This window comes from Gorilla gorilla, chromosome 7, assembly GCF_029281585.2.
Source record: "Gorilla gorilla gorilla isolate KB3781 chromosome 7, NHGRI_mGorGor1-v2.1_pri, whole genome shotgun sequence".
NCBI classification, from domain to species: Eukaryota; Metazoa; Chordata; class Mammalia; order Primates; family Hominidae; genus Gorilla; species Gorilla gorilla.
In genome coordinates this window covers 138,402,156-138,425,715 of record NC_073231.2, presented here as the reverse complement: position 1 = coordinate 138,425,715, position 23,560 = coordinate 138,402,156, and the positions used below count along the sequence as shown (strand labels likewise).

The window sequence follows — 23,560 nt, the reverse complement described above, 5'->3', positions numbered from 1 at the left end:
GTTTAATTAGATCCCATTTGTCAATTTTGACTTTGGTTGCCATTGCTTTTGGTGTTTTAGACATGAAGTCCTTGCCCATGCTTATGTCCTGAATGGTAATGCCTAGGTTTTCTTCTAGGGTTTTTATGGTTTTAGGTCTAACATTTAAGTCTTTAATCCATCTCGAATTAATTTTTGTTAAGGTGTAAGGAAGGGATCCAGTTTCAGCTTTCTACATATGGCTAGCCAGTTTTCCCAGCACCATTTATTAAATCGGGAATCCTTTCCCCATTTCTTGTTTTTGTCAGGTTTGTCAAAGATCAGATGGTTGTAGATGTGTGGTGTTATTTCTGAGGGCTCTGTTGTGTTCCATTGGTCTATATCTCTGTTTTGTTACCAGCACCATGCTGTTTTGGTTACTATAGCCTTGTAGTATAGTTTGAAGTCAGGTAGCGTGATGCCTCCAGCTTTGTTCTTTTTGCTTAGGATTTTCTTGGCAATGCGGGCCCTTTTTTGGTTCCATATGAACTTTAAAGTAGTTTTTTCCAATTCTGTGAAGAAAGTCATTGGTAGCTTGATGGGGATGGCATTGAATCTATAAATTACCTTGGGCAGTATGGCCATTTTTACAATATTGGTTCTTCCTATCCATGAGCATGGAATGTTCTTCCATTTGTTTGTGTCCTCTTTTATTTCGTTGAGCAGTGGTTTGTAGTTCTCCTTGAAGAGGTCCTTCACATCCCTTGTAAGTTGGATTCCTAGGTATTTTATTCTCTTTGAAGCCATTGTGAATGGGAGTTCACTCATGATTTGGCTCTCTGTCATCTGTTATTGGTGTATAGGAATGCTTGTGATTTTTGCACATTGATTTTGTATCCTGAGACTTTGCTGAAGTTGCTTATCAGCTTAAGGAGATTTTGGGCTGAGATGATGGGGTTTTCTAAATATACAATCATGTCATCTGCATACAGGGACAGTTTGACTTCCTCTTTTCCTAATTGAGTACCCTTTATTTCTTTCTCCTGCCTGATTGTCCTGGCTAGAACTTCCAACACTATGTTGAAGGAGTGGTGAGAGAGGGCATCCCTGTCTTGTGCCCGTTTTCAAAGGGAATGCTTCCAGTTTTTGCCCATTCAGTATGATATTGGCTGTGGGTTTGTCATAAATAGCTCTTATTATTTTGAGATACATCCCATCAATACCTAATTTATTCAGAGTTTTTAGCATGAAGGGCTGTTGAATTTTGTCAAAGGCCTTTTCTGCATCTATTGAGATAATCCTGTGGTTTTTGTCTTTGGTTGTGTTCATATGCTGGATTACATTTATTGATTTGCATATGTTGAACCAGCCTTGCATCCCAGGGATGAAGGCCACTTGATCATGGTGGATAAGCTTTTTGATGTGCTGCTGGATTCGGTTTGCCAGTATTTTATTGAGGATTTTTGTACTGATGTTCATCAGGGATATTGGCCTGAAACTCTTTTTTGTTGTTGTGTCTCTGCCAGGCTTTGGTATCAGGATGATGCCGGCCTCATAAAATGAGTTAGGGAGTATTCCCTCTTTTTCTATTGATTGGAATAGTTTCAGAAGGAATGGTACCAGTTCCTCTTTGTACCTCTGGTAGAATTTGGCTGTGAATCTTTCTGGTCCTGGACATTTTTTGGTTGGTAGGCTATTAATTATTGCCTCAATTTCAGAGCCTGTTATTGGTCCATTCAGAGATTCAGCTTCTTCCTGGTTTAGTCCTGGGGTGGTGTATATGTCCAGGAATTTATCCATTTCTTCTGGATTTTCTAGTTTATTTGCGTAGTGGTGTTTATAGTATTCTCTGATGGTAGTTTGTATTTCTGTGGGATCAGTGGTGATATCCCCTTTATCATTTTTTATTGCATCTATTTGATTCTTCTCTCTTTTCTTCTGTATTAGTGTTGCTAGCGGTCTATCAATGTTGTTGATCTTTTCAAAAAACCAGCTCCTGGATTCATTGATTTTTTGAAGGGTTTTTTGTATTTCTGTCTCCTTCAGTTCTGCTCTGATCTTAGTTATTTCTCGCCTTCTGCTAGCTTTTGAATGCATTTGCTCTTGCTTCTCTAGTTCTTTTAATTGTGATGTTAGGGTGTCAATTTTAGATCTTCCTGCTTTCTCTTGTGGGCATTCAGTGCTATAAATTTCCCTCTACACACTGCTTTAAATGTGTCCCACAGATTCTGGTATGTTGTGTCTTTGTTCTCATTGGTTTCAAAGAACATCTTTATTTCTAGCAGAGATAATATTTAAGAGATAATGGCTAACTGCAGGATTTATACTTAGGGTTTTTACATGTATACCCACTGCACAAACTGAAAACATTTTATATACCTTCAGTCTGGGAGATACTGTGCTATACTTTTTATGAATAGAAAAATAAAATTGGCTTGGCCCCTACCCTGAAAGACTTTACCACCTACATTCATATATCTACAATTATGACTATTTAGCAAAAATTGCATATGCTCTGTGATAAACAGTTTAAACACTCACTTTCTGCAATAACCCTGTAACCTGGGGATTTTTATTATCCAGATTATTTAATGAGGCTTGCTGAGGTTATATACATTTCCCAAGGTCATAATTTAATAAATAGATGTGTCATGTCATAGAAAACACTAGATTGGGGACATTAGTTCTCTTCTTTCAGAATCCTATAATAAATGTGATAAGTAGACACACCATTTAGGCTCTTGCTTTTATCCTTATACCAGTTAATAATAACGACAAAGACATAGCTACTATTTATTGAACATTTACCATGTGCCACACGCAGTGTTGAATACTTTGAACATCTTATGGAGTAGGGGTGATTATCATTTTGCAGAAGAGGAAATGAAATTCTGATGTTGCCTTAAATCATAGGGTATGTTTCCAAATGAACACAAACAATGCCTCATAATTTTCATCTACAGCCAGATTACTTTTGGATCATTAGCAGCTTAATATAGTAAAGTGCTTCACCTTTAAAATTTTGTTCCCAATGTTTCTACTCTAAAATAAGGAAGTGGTTTAGGATATTTCATGAGTATCAGTATCTTAGCAGTCTTTATTCTCCTGTGAAATTCCCCCCCAACCCCACTAAGAAAATTGTTGAGGGTCAAAAGTAGATACAATGAAATGTATCCTTTCTTCCATGATTCCTCATACCACTTTAATTGGAAGATAACCTGCATAGTTACCCAGCTTGTTGTCAACTGGGGGACAAGGAAATACACATTATTTGCAGATAATTGTTTTCTTCAAGGTTATAGAGAAGCCTCTTTTCCAAATCATGGGCATCCTCTCTAAAACCTTGCCTGGCCTCCTCCCAGACCAAGGGGTTGTCTTTTCTCTTTTCTGTGTTTCCTGGAAGTGAAATAAACAAATGTCACTTAAATAATGAAATCTATTGCTGCCAACTTCATACATTCTTGTCAAAATAAACATATAGTAGATACCAGATGAAGGTCAGGCCCTAGCTGCTCAGAAGGTAAGTCAGATCTCACCAGGAGCTCCCTGCACAGCTGACCTTGATCCAAGAATGGAATCAGCTTTGCGGGCACTGGAAACTCACAGGCCTCCCGTTGCGAGGTGAGGCTCCTAGGTATGAGGGAGAAGGCTCCTCAGGGCTACACACAGGGCAGGTGGTGCTCTCAAGAATGGCAGTGCTCGGTGGGCTCTGGGGAACAGCCACGTCTTGAAACAGACCCATCAACTGCATCTTTCTTGTATTCTTTATATCCATGAATCTGTATACAGTTATTTTAAAAATAAAATAAGAGGTGACCCAAGGCTAGCTCTCCACTGGTCAAGTGATGTCTCTGTCCCTGACTGCAATGGCTCCCAACACAGTCTTTCTGTGACTTGGTTTCATAGCTTCTGCAGAACTGCAAAGTTGCCACTTAAAATGGGCTTTGTCCCTTTTTCCCATTGGCCAGTTGGGGTGGGTGACAGGTCATTCTTCTAATTGCCAGCAGTGAGGAGGAAAACATAAGACATCATCAGACAACAATTCAAGACAACTGGGAGAAGCCATAGACTGTGGCAATTCCCTGCACAGCTGTCCCTAGTCGGACAGATCTCATCACAGTCCCTTCGAGGCTGGGAACCAGGCTGATGCCCCCATCACTCTGGATCCTTACAGGGGGCAACAGGAGAGGGAGTGTCGCTCTTTGTTTCATTCCAGTGTTCCTGATATTGAAGCTTTCTCCTAGGCAGTGAGGCTAAAGTAGCCTAGGCAAGTCAGCCTGGTTATTTGCTCACTTTATCACCTACTGTGAACACCACTACTGTGAGTGGGAGAAGCCTCAGGTCCTGGGTACTTAGCCTGCAGGTCAGACAAAAGGGTTGAATTCAGGATGTCATTTTTTTCCTAAGGCACAAAACCCTCTCCAGCATGTTTAGAGACTGTCTCTAGCAAGATTGTAAAAGAAAATTTTATTTTCATTTTATATATTATTCTCAGTCTTAATGTTTGTCCTAACTTAATAAAATATTTTCAGTTTTAGACTGCAGTGTGTGGATGATCTTCTATGGGGAACTGTCAGAAGAGTGACCTTCCAAGTAGAAAATAATTTTGAAGGAATCAGCTGATAGTTAGATTTGCTCTCTGGTTACTCAAGGCCACATAACTGCCTTATGTAACTGTCAGTGTTGATTTTACATATACATATCAGTAACTACATCTTTAAAAATTTTCCTCATAATATAAATATTAGCAAATTATGGGCCTGAGAATCAATGACATTTTGTATGCACCTGCCAATTGATGGGCCACATGAATTCATGGTCAGCATGGACTTCCTATCCTGCCATCTTGCTGATACCCAGCCTCAATAATTTAAAATAGCCAAATGAACCCATGATTTCCTTCTGCAGACCTGCTCCTCCCATAGTCATCCTTGTCTCAGAAAATGGCGCCATCAACTGATACACAGTTGTTCAAGTCAATGATTAGGAGGCATGCTTAACTACATCTTGCGGGTACCACTACCGAAATACATCGTGAATTCAGTTTCTTAGCACCACCTCCCACCATCACCTCCCATCAAGCCAGTGTCCTCCCCCAACTGGACTACCTTGGACAGCCTTCTCATGGTTTGCCCTGCTCTGTTCTTTCCCCTCTTTGATGCTTTCTCCATAGAGAAGCCAGAATGCCCTTTTATTTACTTTTTTGTTTATAGTTGTGTTTTAAAATATTTTTTCTTTCCTATTATGAAATTATGACTGTAGAAATAGAACACAATGTAAAGAAAAAAATAACTCATGGTCCCACTATCTGGATAAACATTTTGTTTTGTTTCTTTTCAGTCTTTTGTCTGTGCTCAGGTGTAATTATTTCAAAGTGGTTGTTATTTATTTTTTTAAAGAAGTAAATTTTGCAAAATAAAAATATACATCTTGCAAATAATAGCTTTATTCCCATGTTGAAACCTACCAATGGCTTTCCATGGCACTTGAAATATATTCAGACTTCTTGTTGTGGCCCAGAAGGCTGTGTACAAGGTAGTTTCTGCCTATGTTTCTGATACCTTCTTCCACTTTTCTCCTCTCATATTCTGGACACAGCTTTTTTTTTTTCTCTGTCTCTCTCTCTTTCTGGAACACAGAAGATTCCAAAAAGGTTCTGAAACACAGGAGGTTCCTATAAGGTTATGGAATACAGAAGGTTCCAATAAGTTTCTGGAACCTTGTTCCCACCGGCAGGACTTTTGTGTTTTCTGTGCTTTTTCTGCCAAGAGCATTTCTGCCCCTTTCTCTGTTTACGTCTGTATTAGTCTGTTTTCACACTGCTATAAATAAATACCCAAGACTGGGTAATTTATAAAGGAAAGAGTTTTAATTGACTCATAGTTCCACATAGCTGGGGAGACCTCCAGATCATGGTGGAAGGTGAAGGGGAAGCAAACGTGGACCGTGGCAGCAGGAGAGTGTGTGAGGGAGCCAGAAAGACTACCATTTATCAAACCATCAGATCTCGTGAGAATTCACTTATTATCACAAGAACATCATGGGGGAAACCACCCCCATTCTTGGTACCAATTTCCTTTGTTAGTCCGTTCTCACACTGCTATAAAGAACTGCCCCAGACTGGGTAATTTATAAGGAAAAGAGGTTTAATTGACTCAAAGTTCTGCATGGCTTGGAGGCCTCAGGAAACTTACACTCATGGTGGAAGGGGAAGCAGGCACATCTTACATGACAGCAGGTGAGAGCCTGTGAAGGAAGTGAAGGGGGAAGAGCCCCTTATAAAACCATCAGGTCTCCTGAGAACTCCCTCACTATGAAGAGAACAGCATGGGGGAAACTGCCCCCATGATCTAATCACCTCCCTCCCTCCACACAGGGGGATTACAGGTCCCTCCTTGACACATGGTGATTACAATTCCAGATGATATTTGGGTGGGGACACAGAGTCAAACCATATCAACATCTGTCTCCTTTGTATTATGCAGGTTTGGGCTCAAATGTTACATTTTTAGAAGGACTTTTTTTTTTAATACCAGAGCTAATATAGCCAGTCACAATCTCTCAGTCGTCTTTCTTAGCCATATTACTTGGTTTATTTGATCACAATATTGATTACTGTATGAAATGGCCTTATTTGTTAAATTTTGTATAATTTGTCTTTACCTATCTAAATGTGGGGATTATGAGAGTAGAGACCTTGATTCAGCCAATGACTGGAATAGTACTTGCCTTCTGGTAAATAAATATTACAACAAATAAATATTAGTTGAAGAATGAAACCCCCAAATGTCCTTATTCATTCCTTATCTGATTTTTTAAATATTTTCTGTCAGCCAGCCAGTCATTTGCTTATCATTTTATTCTGCTTATTATTTGTATAATAAGCAGAAGTTTTGGCTTTGGTGAATTCTCATATGTTATTTTATTTCTATTTTGGTGATTACTTCCTTTTTCCTATTTATGAAAGCTTTAGCTTTAAAGATATTCTCCCACATTTTCTTTTAGAAGCTTTACCCTTTTAGCTTTTACCTTTAAGTCTGGGATTCATTTCAGTTGGATTTTTATGGGTGGTATATAGTGGTGGTTAAGGGTCATTTTTTTTCTCTTATGGATTTGAAGATCTGGCCCAAAAGATTTTACTTTCCCCATTGAGTTGCTTCGGCACCTTTGTCAAAAATCAATGGCCTCATAAAGAAGGGTCTATTTTTAGGCCTGTGTTTTTTTCCATTGATCTCTTTATTATTATGCCAATACTACCCTATGCTAATAATTTTAGCTTTATAATAAACCTTCAAGGCTGCAATTCTTACGACTGTGTTTCTTTTTGATGATCATTTTGTCTATTATTTGTATTTGCATATAAATTTAGGAATCAGCTTATCAATTTTCATACAAAAACATGGTTGGGATGCTAATTAGGATTTTATTGAATCTGTAGGTCAATCTGGGAAGATCTGACATCTTAACATTATCAAGTTTGCCAATGTATGGTCATGAGATTTCTCTCTATGGGTGTTCTAAGATTTGTCTCTCAACAGCAATTTGTCATTTTCAAGGTAAAAGTCATTGGGCATTACATATATATATATATATATATGAACATATATATATGTATATATTCTTTGAAGTTTATTATTTTTATCTGTCAGAAACTTCTATCATACTGAACAAATATCTTTTTTTACTGAGCTCAATAGGAAGTTTGGAACACTTACTTTACTTGATTTCTCCATCGTATGAGATACTGTTGGATTCTCCTCCTCCTTTTAATCTTGCTCTTTGTTTTATATAATCACGTATTCCTTTCTTCTACCTTTCTGTCCATTCTTTTGCAGTCTTTTTTTGTAAGTACCTCTTCCTTTGCTCATTCCTTAAATGTTCACTTTCTTTTGTGTTTCTTACTCAACTCTCCTCATTCTTACCCTCTCCTGATTGATCTTATCCATTGAATTGGCTTCTGTTACTTCCTAAATATGACGGACTTTTAAATATGTATCTGCAGGATTTTCAGTTAAAATCTGAACTCTATTTCCCTTCCAAACTTACTATACCTCCCAAATCCCTTTCATCCGCCCACTTGAAATCATCCTTGTCATCTCCCTCTATCTTCACTCTTTACATTCAAGTCTGCTAGATTTTACCTCCTTCATACCTCAAATTCATTCTTTCTCTTTATTGCCACTGTCTTTGTCTTGGCAGAGATAACAATCATCTCTTACCTTATTACTACAATGGTATTATAAATAGACTTCCTCTTTTCATATTTTATTTCAATATATACTTTGCTTTCCAGCAACCTTCCAAAAATGCAGACTTTATGGTGCCAGTTTCTCCTTTTATAAAGCCTGTTAGTGGGGACCCTCTCATCTTTAGAATAAAGTCCTAATTGCTAAAACAGCCTACATTTCCTGCATGCTGTAGACCCTGCTTACATCCACAACCTCAGCTCCTACTGTCTCCCCTTCTAAAGCCCATACACTAGGAATATGGAACAACTTACAGTTCCAGGAACTTGCTATTCTCTCTCACCTTTGTGCAAGTTTTCCTTCTCTGTGAGAGGCACTTTTCCTCCTTTCAACTGGATATTCCTTTTCTAGCTCAGATAACACTCCCTCGGGAAATTTCCCTGAGCCCCCAAAGCTAGGATATGTCTGTCCACAATGCTCCTACAGCACGCTGCGTTTATTCTCTTAGTATTGATCTCACTGCCCTAAAGCTGTGTGCTGACTTGTTTTCTCTTCTACTAAACCATAAGCTCCCTGAAACAAGAATTGTGTCTAGTTCAGTGGCGTGTTGTAAGAACTCAAAAAAATACCTGTTGATTGAAATTGAGTGAATACATAAATGTATATTTTATAATAAAATTGGTGGATATTGGCTATTTGGAAAACCTTAGTTCATCAAATACACCAGACACCAAAATAAATTTCATATGGATTTTAAAGAATTGAGTATTATTTTAAAAGCATTAAGAAAATAAATAAAGATAAATATCTACTTTCATTCTTTAAAGGATTTTCTAAACATAAAATAATTTTAAAAATCACCAAGGAAAAGCAATAGTTTTAATTATTTACAATCCACAATAATTAAATAATTATTTCATTATTTACAATCTAAGAGTTGTATGTCAAAACCTACCATTCAGTAAATACTTTTTGTTCACTTGCATTTCATCTATGTATTTGTTTATTCAACAAATAATTGTTGAGGGCTTACCACGTGCTCAACAGAGAACTTCCTGTCCTCATGGAGTTTACATTTTAGTGAGGTAAAATAAACAAGTTAAGATACAATTTTTTAAATGCTGATATGTCCCATTGCCAGAAAAATAAACCACAAAAGACTAAAAAAGGATAATATGTGTAAATTCATAAAAGTATTTCAGAAAACAATTAAAACTCTAATAGAAAGGTGGGAAATGACAGTTACAAAACAAACACAAAAGATATGAGAAATTTCCATTACATATTATAATAAAATATTATATTTTTCATCTTATTATCAAACATTTAAAAAATTTTTACGGCTTATTTATTTTTAAATAGATAATATATATTTACAGGACAGAATCCAAAAGTATCAAGTAACTTACAGTACAAAGCAAGCCTTCCTTTAATCTCTCTTCTTCAACCATCTAGTTCTTTCTAGAAGCAACCACTCCTGCCAAATTCCTATTTAAAAAAAAAGTTTTTTAGTTCAATGCTAATGAGGGTTCATTGAAAGAGTACTCTCATAAACTGCTAGAGAAAATAGGAAATGATTTAATCTTTTTGGGAATAAAATTATTGACACATATCAAGCCTTAAAATGTACATTATGACTTAATAATTCTAAATTTGGATTCTCTCCTAACAAAATAGTTATGTATATCATACAATATACAATTTATGTACATGGGTAGACACCATGATAAAAGAAATTGGAAACAATCTAACTATTCAAAACCAGTCCATTAAATGATAGTGCACACATAAAATGGAGTGTTATACAATTATTATCTCTCATCTGTAGATCAAAGTATATAATTTTGAATAGCAATGTAAAATATTTCATCATTGCAGTGACCACATTTTTCTGGTTCATCCACAGCATCCCAGCTCCTAGAACAATTTCTGGACACTATAGGCATCTTGTAAATGTGAGTTGTATAAATTAAATTGCATTCAGAAAAGCCTAGAAGCTGCAGTATCAGCTAGGACTGTTTTCAAAACTCACCTAATCTAAGAATCACCTGGAGAGAGCTTGCTAAAAACTAGATTCCCAGGCCGCTATCTACAGATTCTAACTAGAAGGTGTGGGAATCTTGTTTTAATGAGCACCCCAAGGTGTGAGAAACACAACATAAATAAGAAAGGGTCTAATGAGAAATCAGGAAACACTTGAGTATCGAAATGTATACACTACAGGATTTATAAGGGAATTTATTGTTTAGGAGTAATTCAGGAAACATATTACACAGGTAATAGGAGATTTGAGAAGTCAAAGAAAGGAAAAAATGTGTACCATCAGGAAGTTACCACTATTCCTGGGACAGAGGGAGAAGTTGGTGTCGGCAGAAAGCAAACACCAAGGTCACCTGGAAAGGTCACCTGAAAGAAACCAAAACTGCAGTAACCCTCTTGGGCAGGGCCTGGAGCCACAGAGTAGACTCTACCACTGCTGGAGAAGTTGCTGATGCAGGCGGGTTGTGAAAGCATGTAGGGTTCTTGGCCCTCCAGCTTCCCTCCACTGCCTCCCATTGGCCAGGCCCAGGTGGAAGCCAGTTAACATGGAAGGCCAGCAGGGTTCTGTGGATAGTGATAGTGAAGCCAGCAGGGTTCTGTCTTCCTGTGATTTACAGAGCAGAGCAAAGACAGGGCAGGCAATGGATATGAGGACAAACAGGTTCAGCACCTGTACTATGCGTTAAGACACAATGTCACACCCACATGAAAATACTGCAAAGGTCTGCACTGAAGAGTGTAAAAATCATTTATTAATGTTCAGTTCATTTTAAGAAACCATCCCCTTAACCTTCATGTTAACTTTCATGATCTTCCACTCTGGGGCACTTGTGGATAATGGATTGTATTTCATGCAAATGACCCCTTTTAAGAGGATCTATAAATGCTAAGTGATCTTAAATGCAGAGTCCAAGACCTACCTCCTATGAGACAGTGGTCTGCTAGAGAAGTGGTGGTCTGTAGGCAAACTAAAGCCCAACAGAACAGCACAATTAGCCAATGATTCAAATGTGTGAATTTGTAGAATCTCTGTGGCAGTCATTATGTACATTTAGACAGTTTCCCAATAGGATTGTGTGTCATGAGTATTTTCAGAGTGAGGTTGGGTGCAGGAACAGAAATTTGACTAAAATAGTCTAAACAGAAAGGAAAGTATTTTTATCTAGCTAGGCAAGAGAAAAAGACACGTTTCAAAAGCTATCACTCCACTGGAGTTAGTATTTTTGTTAACATCACACACCTTGTCTAAGGAAAATAAGGACGTGTGTAAAATACTACTGTTGAGCTGAGGTGAGTAACTGTGTGACTTGGGAAGAAAGCACTGCAAAGTTCTCATCACCACTTATGCAAAGTCCAAGTGCCATGAAATAAATGCCCCCAAATCTCTCTTTTGTCTGTTTTCCAGCCTTCTCTCCAGCTACAGTCTGCCACTTATTTCGTGCTAGTTTGTGTGGTCATTTACTTTCCTGTCTCTGCTCATGCTTGTTTTCTCTTTCTAGAATATTCCTTATCTACTACATGACTTACATCTTCTGGAAAATTCCTGCTTATCCTTTAAAATTCATATCAAACCTCACAGCCGCCAATACGTCATCTAATGGCCATTAAGCACATTGAGACAGCATCACAACAGGATTGATTGGGATTTGTTTCCCCACCCAAATCTCATGTTGAAATGTAATGCCCAATGCTGGAGATGCGGCCTGGTGGGAGATGGTTGGATCACGGGGGCAGTTTCTAATGGTTTAGCACCATCCCCCTAGTGCTGTGTAATAGAGTTCTCTTGAGATCTGGTGGTCTAAAAGTGTGTGGCACCTCCTTCCTCTCTCTCTTGCTCCTACTCCTGCCATATGAGACATGCCTGCTTCCCCTTCACCTTCTGCCATGATTGTAAGTTTCCTGAGGCCTTCCCAGAAGCTGATGCCACCATGTTTCCTACATGGTCTGCAGAGCCATGAGTCAATTAAACCTCTTTTATTTATAAATTACCCAGTCTCAGGTATTTCTTTATAGCAATGTGAGAACAGATTAAAATACCTTATTTGATTTCTGCTCTCTATCCTTTCTAGCACAGCTCCCTCCCTTGGGCTTCCATAGTAGTCTATGCATATATCTAGCAATTCTACTTTTTTCAATGTATTTTAACTGTTTATATATCTTTCTCCCTCATGAGATGATCAGGAATAATTTTTAATCCATCATTCCATATCTGCCTCTCAGTCCTATGCTTGGCATATAACAGATGCTCAGTAAATATTTCTTGGAGCAGATTTAATGGAGGTAATAGTTGAAACTGTGGGAGAAAGTGAAATATCCAAGAGAAAGATAAATTTATTGTGATTTTCATGTATACTTTTATTTAAGAAGCCAGGCTAAACTCACAGGAAAATGTTAAAGTAGATTGATTTATGTTTTCTTTCTTAACAAGTATTCCTGATTACATTCATTTCCTTTGTTCATTCCCTCTTAATTTACAAGTAGGATGTCTTCATCTGAAATGGAGTTATTGTGTGCTCATTTTTATTTAAATTCACTTAAATATTAAGTTGAACCATAAGAAATCATTTTTTATGGGTCAAACATAGATATTGGCAATTTTTATGGTTCAACCCAAAGTATAAGGATTCAGAGCTAAGTAGCTTCATTGCATCAGTTTACTGTATTTTTACACAGCTCACATAGTCTATGTTTCTTGGTATGAGTAACTTTTATAGTTGATATAGATCGTCTCAATGCAGGTGCTGTCTCGGGATGTAATGAAACTTCAACCCAGGTAGTATTTAAGCAAAAGTTGGAAAGTCATGCGTCAGAAAAGCCTCAGAATGGACTTTTGTATTCTGTAGAAAAGTGAACTCTCGTACTGCCTCTATGTTCACTCCCAACTTTCAATTGCATGGCTCTATGAGAGTTAAAATAATGTACCATTATTAAAATGTTAATTTGTTCCTTTATGCCTATCCCACAATTGAATTTTCAAGTAGTTGATTACATTTCTCTCTGTGGATTCAGGAAACTGTTAGTCTCACATTATCTAATTTACTAAACATATTTTGGCCCTTACAACTTCTCCATTAGTCATTCCTAAACACATTTAGCACAAATGAATAAGACGATGTTTGATATTAATGAGCATTGCTTCCTGGAGGAAGAGCAACCCAGGACTGCAGGTACAGTGGGAAACCAAATGTTACGATTCCAAAACCTTGGAACACCGAACCTATAGTCCTCTGCTTGGGCAAATTCGATCTTATCAGAAAAGGTAACCTACTATTAATATGAATGTTGGCATTAAGATGAATTTCAGTGTTATTATGAATGTTGGCATTAAGATGAATTTCAGTGTTATTATGAATGTTGGTGTTAATATTTTGCTTACAGCTGACTCCTTAATTCCTTCTAACTTTTAAGCTTAAAACAATCTTTGAAACTAAATGAGCTGAAAATACCTTTTAAAAAGAAGAAACACATTTAGATTCTGGTGCACAGCAAATTCCCTGTGAATAAAAGTTCCAAATTTGTGATTCTATTTGCATTTCCATAAACACAGAGTCTTTGTGCTTATTATGTGACAAATAACAGTGTTAGAAATGGGGTGTTTTAAGGCTCTAATTATGCATATGCTCCCATTCTCATTGGTGCATGTATTGCAATGTAAAGCTGTACAAAACTTGTACTTTGGGTTCAAGAGCTTTCTTTTTTTTAAGCTGATATTTTAATGAATTTTAACTAACATTGACCTCATTTAAAGGAGTTAAAATATTAAGAAATTTAAAAGGTGCTAAGGTGCCATTGCTCCTTGGGAAGCAGATTCTGAAATGCAGACGAGCATGCAAAATATTTATTAAGAAGTGCCCTGGGGGTCAACACCTGGAAAGGGAGGGAAGAAGCCAAGAGTGGGGAAAGGGAGAAGTTGAGCTGTGATGCAGGCCCAGCAAAGGTCTCAGTCAACATCTCCGTGAGCTCCCTGGCCGACCTGAGTCTTTTCAGTTGGCCAAGTCAGGCACAGGGGAGTATCCTCTAGATCTCACATTGATCAGAGAGATTGGATTGTAGACCCCCAAGTTCTCACACTTACATGAGAGTTACAGGTCCCAGGCATGGTAAGGAAGGAGCAAAGAGTTCCAGAACTGAAAAGACCATGTGGTCTAGACCACAGAGGAATTACGGGTAGTTGGTATGGACAAGGTCGTTCACACCTGAAGAAGAATCCCGGTAGCCCATCACATGACCAACACACACGGGTTTGAGGCTGACTGTGGTTATGTTCCTATCTCTCTTGCTAAATAAACAAATTCAAATTAATTAAAATTTAATAAAATCAAAACTTTAGTTTCTAAGTTGCACTAACCGCATTTCAAGTGCTTAGTAGCCACAGGCAGCTGGTAGCTATTGTGTTGTATAGCACAGAGCATTTCCACCAGACATATTGAGATACTAGGAAATATTGAAAAACAGAATTGCAGAAAATTTTGCTGGACAGCACTGCTCCACATGTATTACACAGTCACATCTCTTGGAGGTCTTGCTGCCTCCCTGGGATACTTCCAGCAGGAGGCCCCTTCCCCCCATTCTCTCTCTCCTTCTCTAAATCTAGGGAGAGTCTCTTTTTAGTCTCCATAAAACATTAAAAAATATCTTCTTAATTCTATTTTTTAAATTTATAATTGACATGAATCTGATTTGGTTAACTATAACTGGAATCAATAGCAACTGAAAAGTGTTTTCATTCCCTTAAGGGAAGGCCAGGATATCAGGAAATATTTAGATTCATCCCACTCATTCAGTTAAAGAAAAAGAAGAAAACAAGTTGTTTTCATATTTAAACCGTATAGACATTCATACCCTGCCAAAGTAACATCCACAAATATAACATTGGTCAGCAAAAAATTAATGGAAAGCAATAAAATTACATTGTCTATTTTAAAACCTAGAAAATACAACATTTTAGACTTAGCCTACTCCAAAAGAAACCATGTTTGATAATACAAACCTTTCCATGAGTCACCTTCTACTGAAGAAGTAAACATTGTTTTGGTAGCTTTAGTTGCCAATTCTTCCATAGCATTCTTCTATGAGTTTTGTAATGCAGACTGCATCGCTTTTGAAACATTTCTGAACAAACCCTTCTAGCCTTGGTATTTAATGTCTTTAGTAGCATTCATTATTTTTTTCTTCTGGAGCTTCAGCAAAAGTCTTGCCATCCACTTGTGACGTTAAGGGTATTATTTTCCCCCAGTCTAGTGTTCAAAGCTTATATTGAAAGGGTGGAGCTGAAGATATTTCCACAACGCACATACGCCGTCCCATGAGACCCATGGGAAGAGGAAGATGTACTTCTTATGTTCATGGTCTCCAGTGAAAGGGAGCTGCATGGCATCACACATCCATACACGTGTTGCATTTTTACAAAATATATTGAAAATTATACAACTGCACCATGTAAAAGACTAGTCTTGCACCACTGTATGATGTTGACACAGGAAAAGGACTGCCATCTAGGAGTGGGCATCCATCAGAGCCCAAACCTCCCCGAGTTTGATGCTGGGGTCTCAGATGGGGAATCATTTCTTCCTTGGTTCATTCATCATTTATTTATTGAAGCATACACATGATAAACAATGGGCTAGGCTTTGGGGATTTATTGGAGCCTATAACCAAGAATCTCTAATTAAATAAGAAACAAATTACCCCATGTATTAATATGATTAAGTGCCCAACACTTCTGTCTAGTAAAGCTTAGATAGGAGAATGTGGCTTAGTGTTAAGGCTAAATTGGGACTCCCAATGCCCTTCCCAAATATATACTGTAAGTCGAGATATATGCCTGAGCCAGTATATGGGAGGCAGATGATGATAGACCCTTGAAATCTAAGCCTAGTCTTTTCCTTAATCAGTTGCATGAACCTGGATCACAGCTGTGCAGCACACCAAGTCTCAGGCAGAACAGAGAAAGGCAGATAGCCCTCACCCTTGAGATAATGACCCTGCGCATCAGAGAGATGTGGCAGGTGAATGAGTCATTCCCCTGCCATAGAGAAGGACCTGGTGAGGGTGGAGAGGGGAATGGACACACACTGCAGGTCACTCCTTGAAAACAAAAGGCAGACCCCATATTGGGCAGACCCAGGCAACATGAGAAGAGAGTTTTTAAACTTCTCCTGCTATCAATCCCTGTCTCATAGGAATGTTGAGGGGTGGAGAAATTAAGTGAAATACAGTGTTGATATTGGTAGGTGTGTGCCTAGCACGTAGTTTGAGTCTGACAAGTAGCAGCAGGTTCTCTTTTCCTTCCCCTCTCTGATGTCTTAGGAGTTCCTTGAGAGGAGGTACTCGGTCTCAATAATTTTTGCAGTATGTTTGTTGAATGGAATCATTTTATTTATTGAGACTTCAACATGCTTAGCATTGAGCTTATTTAGTTTTAAAAATATTAGAATTATAGGACTTTTTAGACCAAAAAGGGGCCTTTCAGATCATAACCGATTCCTTCATTTTGCAGAGGAAGAAACCAGGGCACAGTGAGCCGGGAGAATGAGGATTCAAGCTCCCATCTCAGAGTGCTTTCCACTTTTCACTAGGAGCACCCCAAAGGCAGTGTTTCCATCACATCTGTATCCCCAACACCCCACAAAAGTATCTGGCATGTTGTTGTCTTGTAGATAATATTTGTTAAATACATTAATTCACCATATCTCCTGCTTGGCCTTTGGCAGTTGTAGATAGCTTGTGGCTTCGCGAGACTCTTACAACAGATACAATTCGTGATATAACCTTCTCTACACTGCATATAGGGGCTTCAAGTTTGAGTCTTTCATGGAATATGTAGAGAAAAAATTAAAATGTTTTAGTATCTTTTAAAATACATATATGTATATTTTTTAAGGTACATCAAGGAGTAATGCACCACTTGGTGTGTGTTTCATTTTTATTTTAGGTAGGAGAAGTAATCACAGGTGGTCAGCGAGCATTCAAATCTATGAAAACTACCTCGGACAGGAGCAGAGAACAAACAAATACAAGGTACCACCCTCCCAGACTGTCCTCAGCTGTATTATATTGTTCTCTTCATTGTCATTTGTTGGTTGGAATGCAGCTTCCAAAATTGTACAATTATTTAAAGTTCTGAGATGATTCATACCATGAATGTTAATGTTTATTTCCCAAACTGTAGACTCTTGCTTTGTAGGGCTCCTCATCCCTAAAATCAAATCTGTGTATATACAGGTCCCAATGTCTCGTCATAATATAACGACTGGTAATGTCAACACCAATGACGGCTAACATTTACCAAGTGCTTGCTTCATGTCAGATGCTATTCTGTGTGCTTTACCCATATTAAATACATTCAATCCTCATAATTTTTATGCTCAGTTTCCAGTTAGGGGAGCTAAGGGAGGGAGAAACTTAGAGTGTACTGAAGGTCATGTAGCTATGACATGCTGGGACAACCTTGCTGGTACCGTTGCTGTCACTGCCTCCCTTTTATGATCCGTGTGTCACTCCACAGATGCCTCAACTCTCAGGAGTACTAGGGCCCCTCCTGTCAATCTCCTGACTGTTGGTCATTTTCTGGCTTTTGCTTAAATTCCTTTCCCAACAGGACCCTCACCCTCTCAAGAGAGTATTCATTCCCTTCTTGGTATCCTCTACTGTTAGACAGCCTCTCTCTGTCTCTCTTTGATTCCTAAGTGAAGGTCCAGGCTCTGCTTCCTGGAGACCCTCAGAACCAAGCCAATCTCCCTTAAGCAATGACATCTCTTAAAGTAATTTGCACAAAGCTCTCCCCTTTCTCAGTTCTTCTCTAGAATGAGATCCCAGTTCTTCCAACTGTCCTTCTGCGTCTTATGATTTTCAGACTCTTATCATCCAGATGGTAAAATCTATTTTGAAGTAAGGCAAACTATCTTTGTGATACAAATGTATATGCTAGAATTACCATCATAAAAATACCTGAACAAGAGCTATATATATGTGTTGCATAATAAAGCAGTCAGGCATTGGTATATTCGAAGACAACTGCTGAAGTTTTGTAGAGATTTTTAAACATGGGGTTTGTTTGAACAACAGGTATGCAATTGAATTCGTACCGAAAAATGGGTTGCTGTTTTTAACCTTGGAAATCCACTCTATTTCCCAGCTTAGTGATTTCCATTGCACATACAAGATTCATGGGTATTATGTCTATTATGAATATTCACAGTCATAATTAACCCCCAGCAGCATCAACACATGGAAAGAGTCTGAATCTAATTTGTGAGGAATCAGCAATGGAAAGCCAAATCATTGCAAACAGTTCGGAGCTGGTTTTCAGACCCCAGGAAAACTATCATTACTGTGATTACACTTGAGGATTCAAGATGTCTTAGCACGATTCTTCATAGCAGTCCCTCCTGTGGTATTTTTGCAAAGCCTTTCTTTTTCATTTTGATTACTGAGAAAAGATCACACCACAATCACATGTAAAATGCCTGTGTGAAGGTAGTTTATGGTGCTCCTTAATCACTGGCAAACTCTGTTGTGCACGTTATCCCAGCTTCAGGCTGGGCAACCCCATTAACCAAGCAGCTGCCCATTAAAGCTGCTCACAGGGACTGGGGTCAGGCAGGATTGTTGGTTTTAGGCAAAGGACTGTAGATGCAGCTGTCCACCGGGAGGGCCACAAGAGGCCCGTTGCCCATCTCTTGGCAGAATGGTTTGTTTCTCATGCTGGGGAGAAAGTGAATGGAGGGGGAGGAGCAACTGGAGTAGGGTTTTATTCATCAGGTCATCAGTGACCTCTTGTGGTCCGATAACACTGTAAAATGAAGGAAGATGCACAAATTCCTCCAAACGAAGGGATTTATTGAGTGCTGACTCTGCTACATGATGCTATGTGTTGTCTGTCTTTCATCTTCAAGAATAACACTGCAGATAAGTGCTATTATTTCTAATTTACTGAGATTGAGAGGTGGCATTTGCCCAAGATGTCAAAGTTGATAAGTGGTAGAACCAGGATTATAAAACCTCAGGCTTCTTCTTCTTCTTCTTCTTTTTTGAGGCAGAGTCTCGCTCTTGTTAAGTGCAGTGGCAAGAGGCTGGAGCGCAATGGCAGGATCTCGGGTCACTGCAACCTCTGCCTCCTGGGTTCAAGCGATTCTCCAGCCTCAGCCTCCCGAGTAGCTGGGACTACTGGTGCCTGCCACCATGCCTGGTTAATTTTTGTATTTTTAGTAGAGACGGGGTTTCACAATGTTGGCCAGGCTGGTCTCAAACTCCTGACCTCCTGTGATCCGCCTGCCTTGGCCTCCCAAAATGCTGGGATTACAGGTGTGAGCCACCACACCCAGCCAGACTTGCCTTCTTAATCTCTTCCTGGTGTCATTTGATGAACGGAAGATTTTGATTTTAAAACAATCAAAATCATTAAACTTTTTTATGGTTAATTATTTTATGTTTGTCCTGTTCTAGAAATTCCATCCTGCCCTGAGGTCATAAAGGTAGTCCTTTATGTTGTAAGGCTTTATACTTTTGCTTTTCACATTTAGGTGTAATTTGAGGAAACGTCTAATCCATCAGGAATTAAGTTTGTTTAAAGTATGACAATTTAATTTGTTTAAAGTATAACAATTTAATTTTTCCCATTGTGGGCACCCTACTGTCCCTGTGTTTCTTATTAAGATGGTTATTCTTTCTACATTTGTTACTAAGGCCACCTCTGTTGTAGACCAGGTGTCCACATCTGTATGGGTTTGCCTCTGGTCTCTATTCTGCTCTACTTCCTTAATTTCCATAGTCTTATAATGAGTTTTATAACTGGTAGGAAATGTCTTCTCACCTTATTCTTCTTGAAGAGTGAGTTGGCTAATTTTATCCCTTTGCACTTACATATATATTTCAGAATCAACCAAGCAATTTTTACTCACATACAAACACACACACAGGTATGTATTGGGATTTTCTTTGGAATTGTATTGGCCGCATAGATCAATTTAGAGAGAACAGTTCTTAATAGTATTAGTATCTCTCTGTCCTTTTTTTGATCTTATTTGGTATCTGTTTGTAACTTTTCCATAAGCATACCAATGTTTTATTAATTTTTAGGTGTATGATATTTTGATGCTATCACAAATGTATTATTTATTTTATTTTTTTTCTGTTGCTGGTATATGGATTGCAATTTACTTTTTCATTGTGGTAAAGTACACATTACCTCAAATTGACCATTGTAATCATTTAAAAGTGTACAGTTCGGTGGCATTTAGTATATTCACAATGTTGTGCGACCATCACCACTAAGTAGTCTACTTTTGTGTTTGATTTTGTAGCCAGCAACTTTACTAATCTCTCTTATTATTTTATTAATGTATCTGTGGGTTCTTTTAGATTTTCTGTATGCCTGCAAAGAACCACAGCTTGCTTGCTTGCTTTCCGATTGATCCTTATCTCTTGTATTTCCTCTTCATGCCTCACTGCACAGGGAAAGGCTCCAGGACAGTGTTGAATAGTGGAGTGAGGGCAGCATCTTTGTTGTTCTGCTAAGTCCAGAGGGAAGCGTTCCAGTTTTCTATCTTTTACCAGGAAGTCTGAGACATGTTATTTAAACATAGTAATTGTAGTGGTTTTATAGTTCATGTTTTCATATTCCAATATCTGAAGTTTTTATATTTCTATTTCTGTTCTTGTTCTATTGGTTCTCGTGCTTTTTTTTTTTTTCCTTGAGTAGTCGTCTTTTTTGTTCATTTATTTGTTTTTTTGAGACAGAGTTTCGCCTTTGTTGCCCAGGCTGGAATGCGATGGCATGATCTTGGCTCACTGCAACTTCCGCCTCCCAGTTCAAGCGATTCTTGTGCCTCAGCCCCCTGAGTAGCTGGGACTACAGGCACCTGCCACCACGCCCAGCTAATTTTTTGGTATTTTTAGTAGAGACAGGTTTTTGCCATGTCGGCCAGGCTGGTCTCAAACTCCTGGCCTCAAGTGATCCGCCCGCCGCAGCCTCCCAAATTGTTGGGATTACAGGCACGAGACACTACGCCTGGCCTAGTTGTTTATTTTTTACTGTGAGCTACTGCATATAGAACCATCTGAGTGACCTTGGACCAACCCTTTCCCCCCACTTTCTTAGTTGTAGTTGACAAGAATAACTGTGGAATGTGCTGGGAATACAACATCTTGAGATAAGAGGGAGCTGGCTAAAATCGCCTCCGTTCTGTTTCAGTTGCCTTCCCCACTCCGGAAACATACATCCTTCAACGCTTTAACCCACTGATCACGTGGTCCAGGGGTATACAGTCTAGGATGGGCTGCTTCCTGGGGTCCTTGTGCTGTCGTACAAGTAGGGCATGTGCAGAAGAGCTGCCATCTCCTTCCCAGGCAGCTTCCCTGAGCCTTGGGGTGTAGCTCCCAATGCACCTGCGGTTTCTGTTGTCCTCTGCTTCCTGTCTATAAGTAATAAATCTGCTTCATGTAGCCTGTTGTGTATGGGGGTGTTCTGTTTTACTGGACTCTGGCAAGTTGGTAACCAGTACACAGGGAACTTGCTTCACACTCCACTGCCTAGGAAAATCTTCTGGTGGTTCCTTAGAGGCCTGGGAGGTACTTGGCCAGGGAACACTGGCATGTGCTGCAGAGAAAAACACTGCCAATTTGGAACCACTTTCATCTAAATTCAAGATTGAGGATTTTTAACCAACAGCTGCTGTAAACTTTCTAGCTTGTGGTGACAACTCAGTTTTCCTCTGCCCCACTGAAGCAGCTTTCCTCGAAGTGCCTTGCGGAGGTGAGCAGTGGGCATTTACTTCTCAGAGAAGCTCTTTGGCACTGCACCCTTATTATGGAGAGGGTGTCCCGTTAGACTGCCTGCCTGGCATGCTCAGGGCCTTGGCCTCTGTCTTCAGACTCTGTAAGGTCAGATTGACCAAAGCACAACTTCAAGGGCTCCCCAAGTGCTCTCAGGGCAAAGGTGACTTCAGGCCTCTGCTCCTCCTTCTGAGTTCCCACTTTCCTTGATTTGTGACCTTGCAGTTCCTTGTGATTTTATCAAGTCTTTCATGATCTCAAGAAAGTTTTCAGTGGGAGGTGGGAGTCTTTGGTCCAAATATGCTAGCTTACTAGGAAACCAGAAAAAAGTTCGTTCTTTATGTTTTTTGATAAAAGGAATGAATCTCTGATGTGTTTTGCACTTAGTGATTAATTTTAGGCATTTTCTTTTTTCTTGCTTACTTCCATGATGTTAAATCTGTTGATTTTGTCTTCCAGCTATTCTTACTGGATTCTAGAGGTGATGTTTCTGACAGTCAGGTCGTGGGTAAGACCAGTGATGGGCGTCTGTCCTAGAGGCCTCTGACATTAAGGCGGGGAAAGCAAAGGTGAAAAGGCCCCTCCCCACTTTGTTTTGGAGATTATGGTGATCTTCAAGTGCCCCAGGCTTAGCTGCTTACTGTTTTTGACTCCAGAGATCCATGAGTAATTAAAATCCTCTATTATGATTTAGTTCATTCCTCACAACATCTGAATTAGTTGTGCCACAGATAACAATATACTAGCTAAGTTCATGGCTTATTACTGAGACCAGAAATTATGGCCCAGGATATATACTGGGAAATGAGGTAGGCCATTCTTCCTCAAAGTCAAGGACAAAATAATTATACTAGATGAACTTAGATATATACTTAAAACACAAATATCATAGCCGTTTAAGTAAGAACACAATAATTAAAAAGTAGGGCTTTATTTAATAATGACTATAATGAAGGTGTTTGAACTTCCTGCATTTGTTTTGGAATAAATTTTCCAAACTAGAAAGTGCCTGGCCAGGCATGGTGGCTCACATCCTTAATTCCAGCACTTTGGGAGGCTGAGGCAGGTGGATCACCTGAGGTCAGAAGTTCAAGCAGCCTGGCCATCTTTTGGTAAAACCCCGTTTCTACTAAAAAAAAAATACAAAAATTAGCCAGGCATGGTGGCATGCACCTGTAGCCCCAGCTACTTGGGAGTCTGAGGTGGGAGGATCACTTGAACACAGGAGGTGGAGGTTGCAGTGAGCCAAAATTGCACCACCGCACTCCAGCCTGGGCAACGGAGCAAGGCTCCATCTGAAAAAATAAAAATAAAAAAGTGCCATGTCAATGTCAGTGGCTATTGTTATTAACATCATTATTAATTATTTGTACAACTGAGTAACTATACTAAATGATAACTATAATTATAAAAACTTAGTCATAACTGGTCTAATTTACCTATGTAAAGATTTACGTTAGGTTATGGGATTCCTGGTTCCCAGGGAGATGTTGGCATTCTTTTCCCTATATTTCTGTATGTACTGATAGATGACATTTGGACCTGACTTGTATAAGGATATATTTGGCTATGAGTAATAGAATACCTAAGATAGACTTAAA

General features: G+C 38.9%; 1 protein-coding gene across 5 annotated transcripts in view; it reads left to right on the top strand.

Moving 5' to 3' along the window:
* DNAAF11 (dynein axonemal assembly factor 11) overlaps positions 1-23,560 on the top strand; it is a 104,500-nt gene that overhangs the window by 74,002 nt on the left and 6,938 nt on the right. For all 5 annotated transcript variants that reach the window (XM_055348254.2, XM_055348255.2, XM_055348256.2 and 2 more), the window contains one exon: positions 17,123-17,204. In XM_055348254.2, coding sequence (XP_055204229.1) covers positions 17,123-17,204 — 82 coding nt within the window. The remainder of the gene's footprint in view (positions 1-17,122; positions 17,205-23,560) is intronic.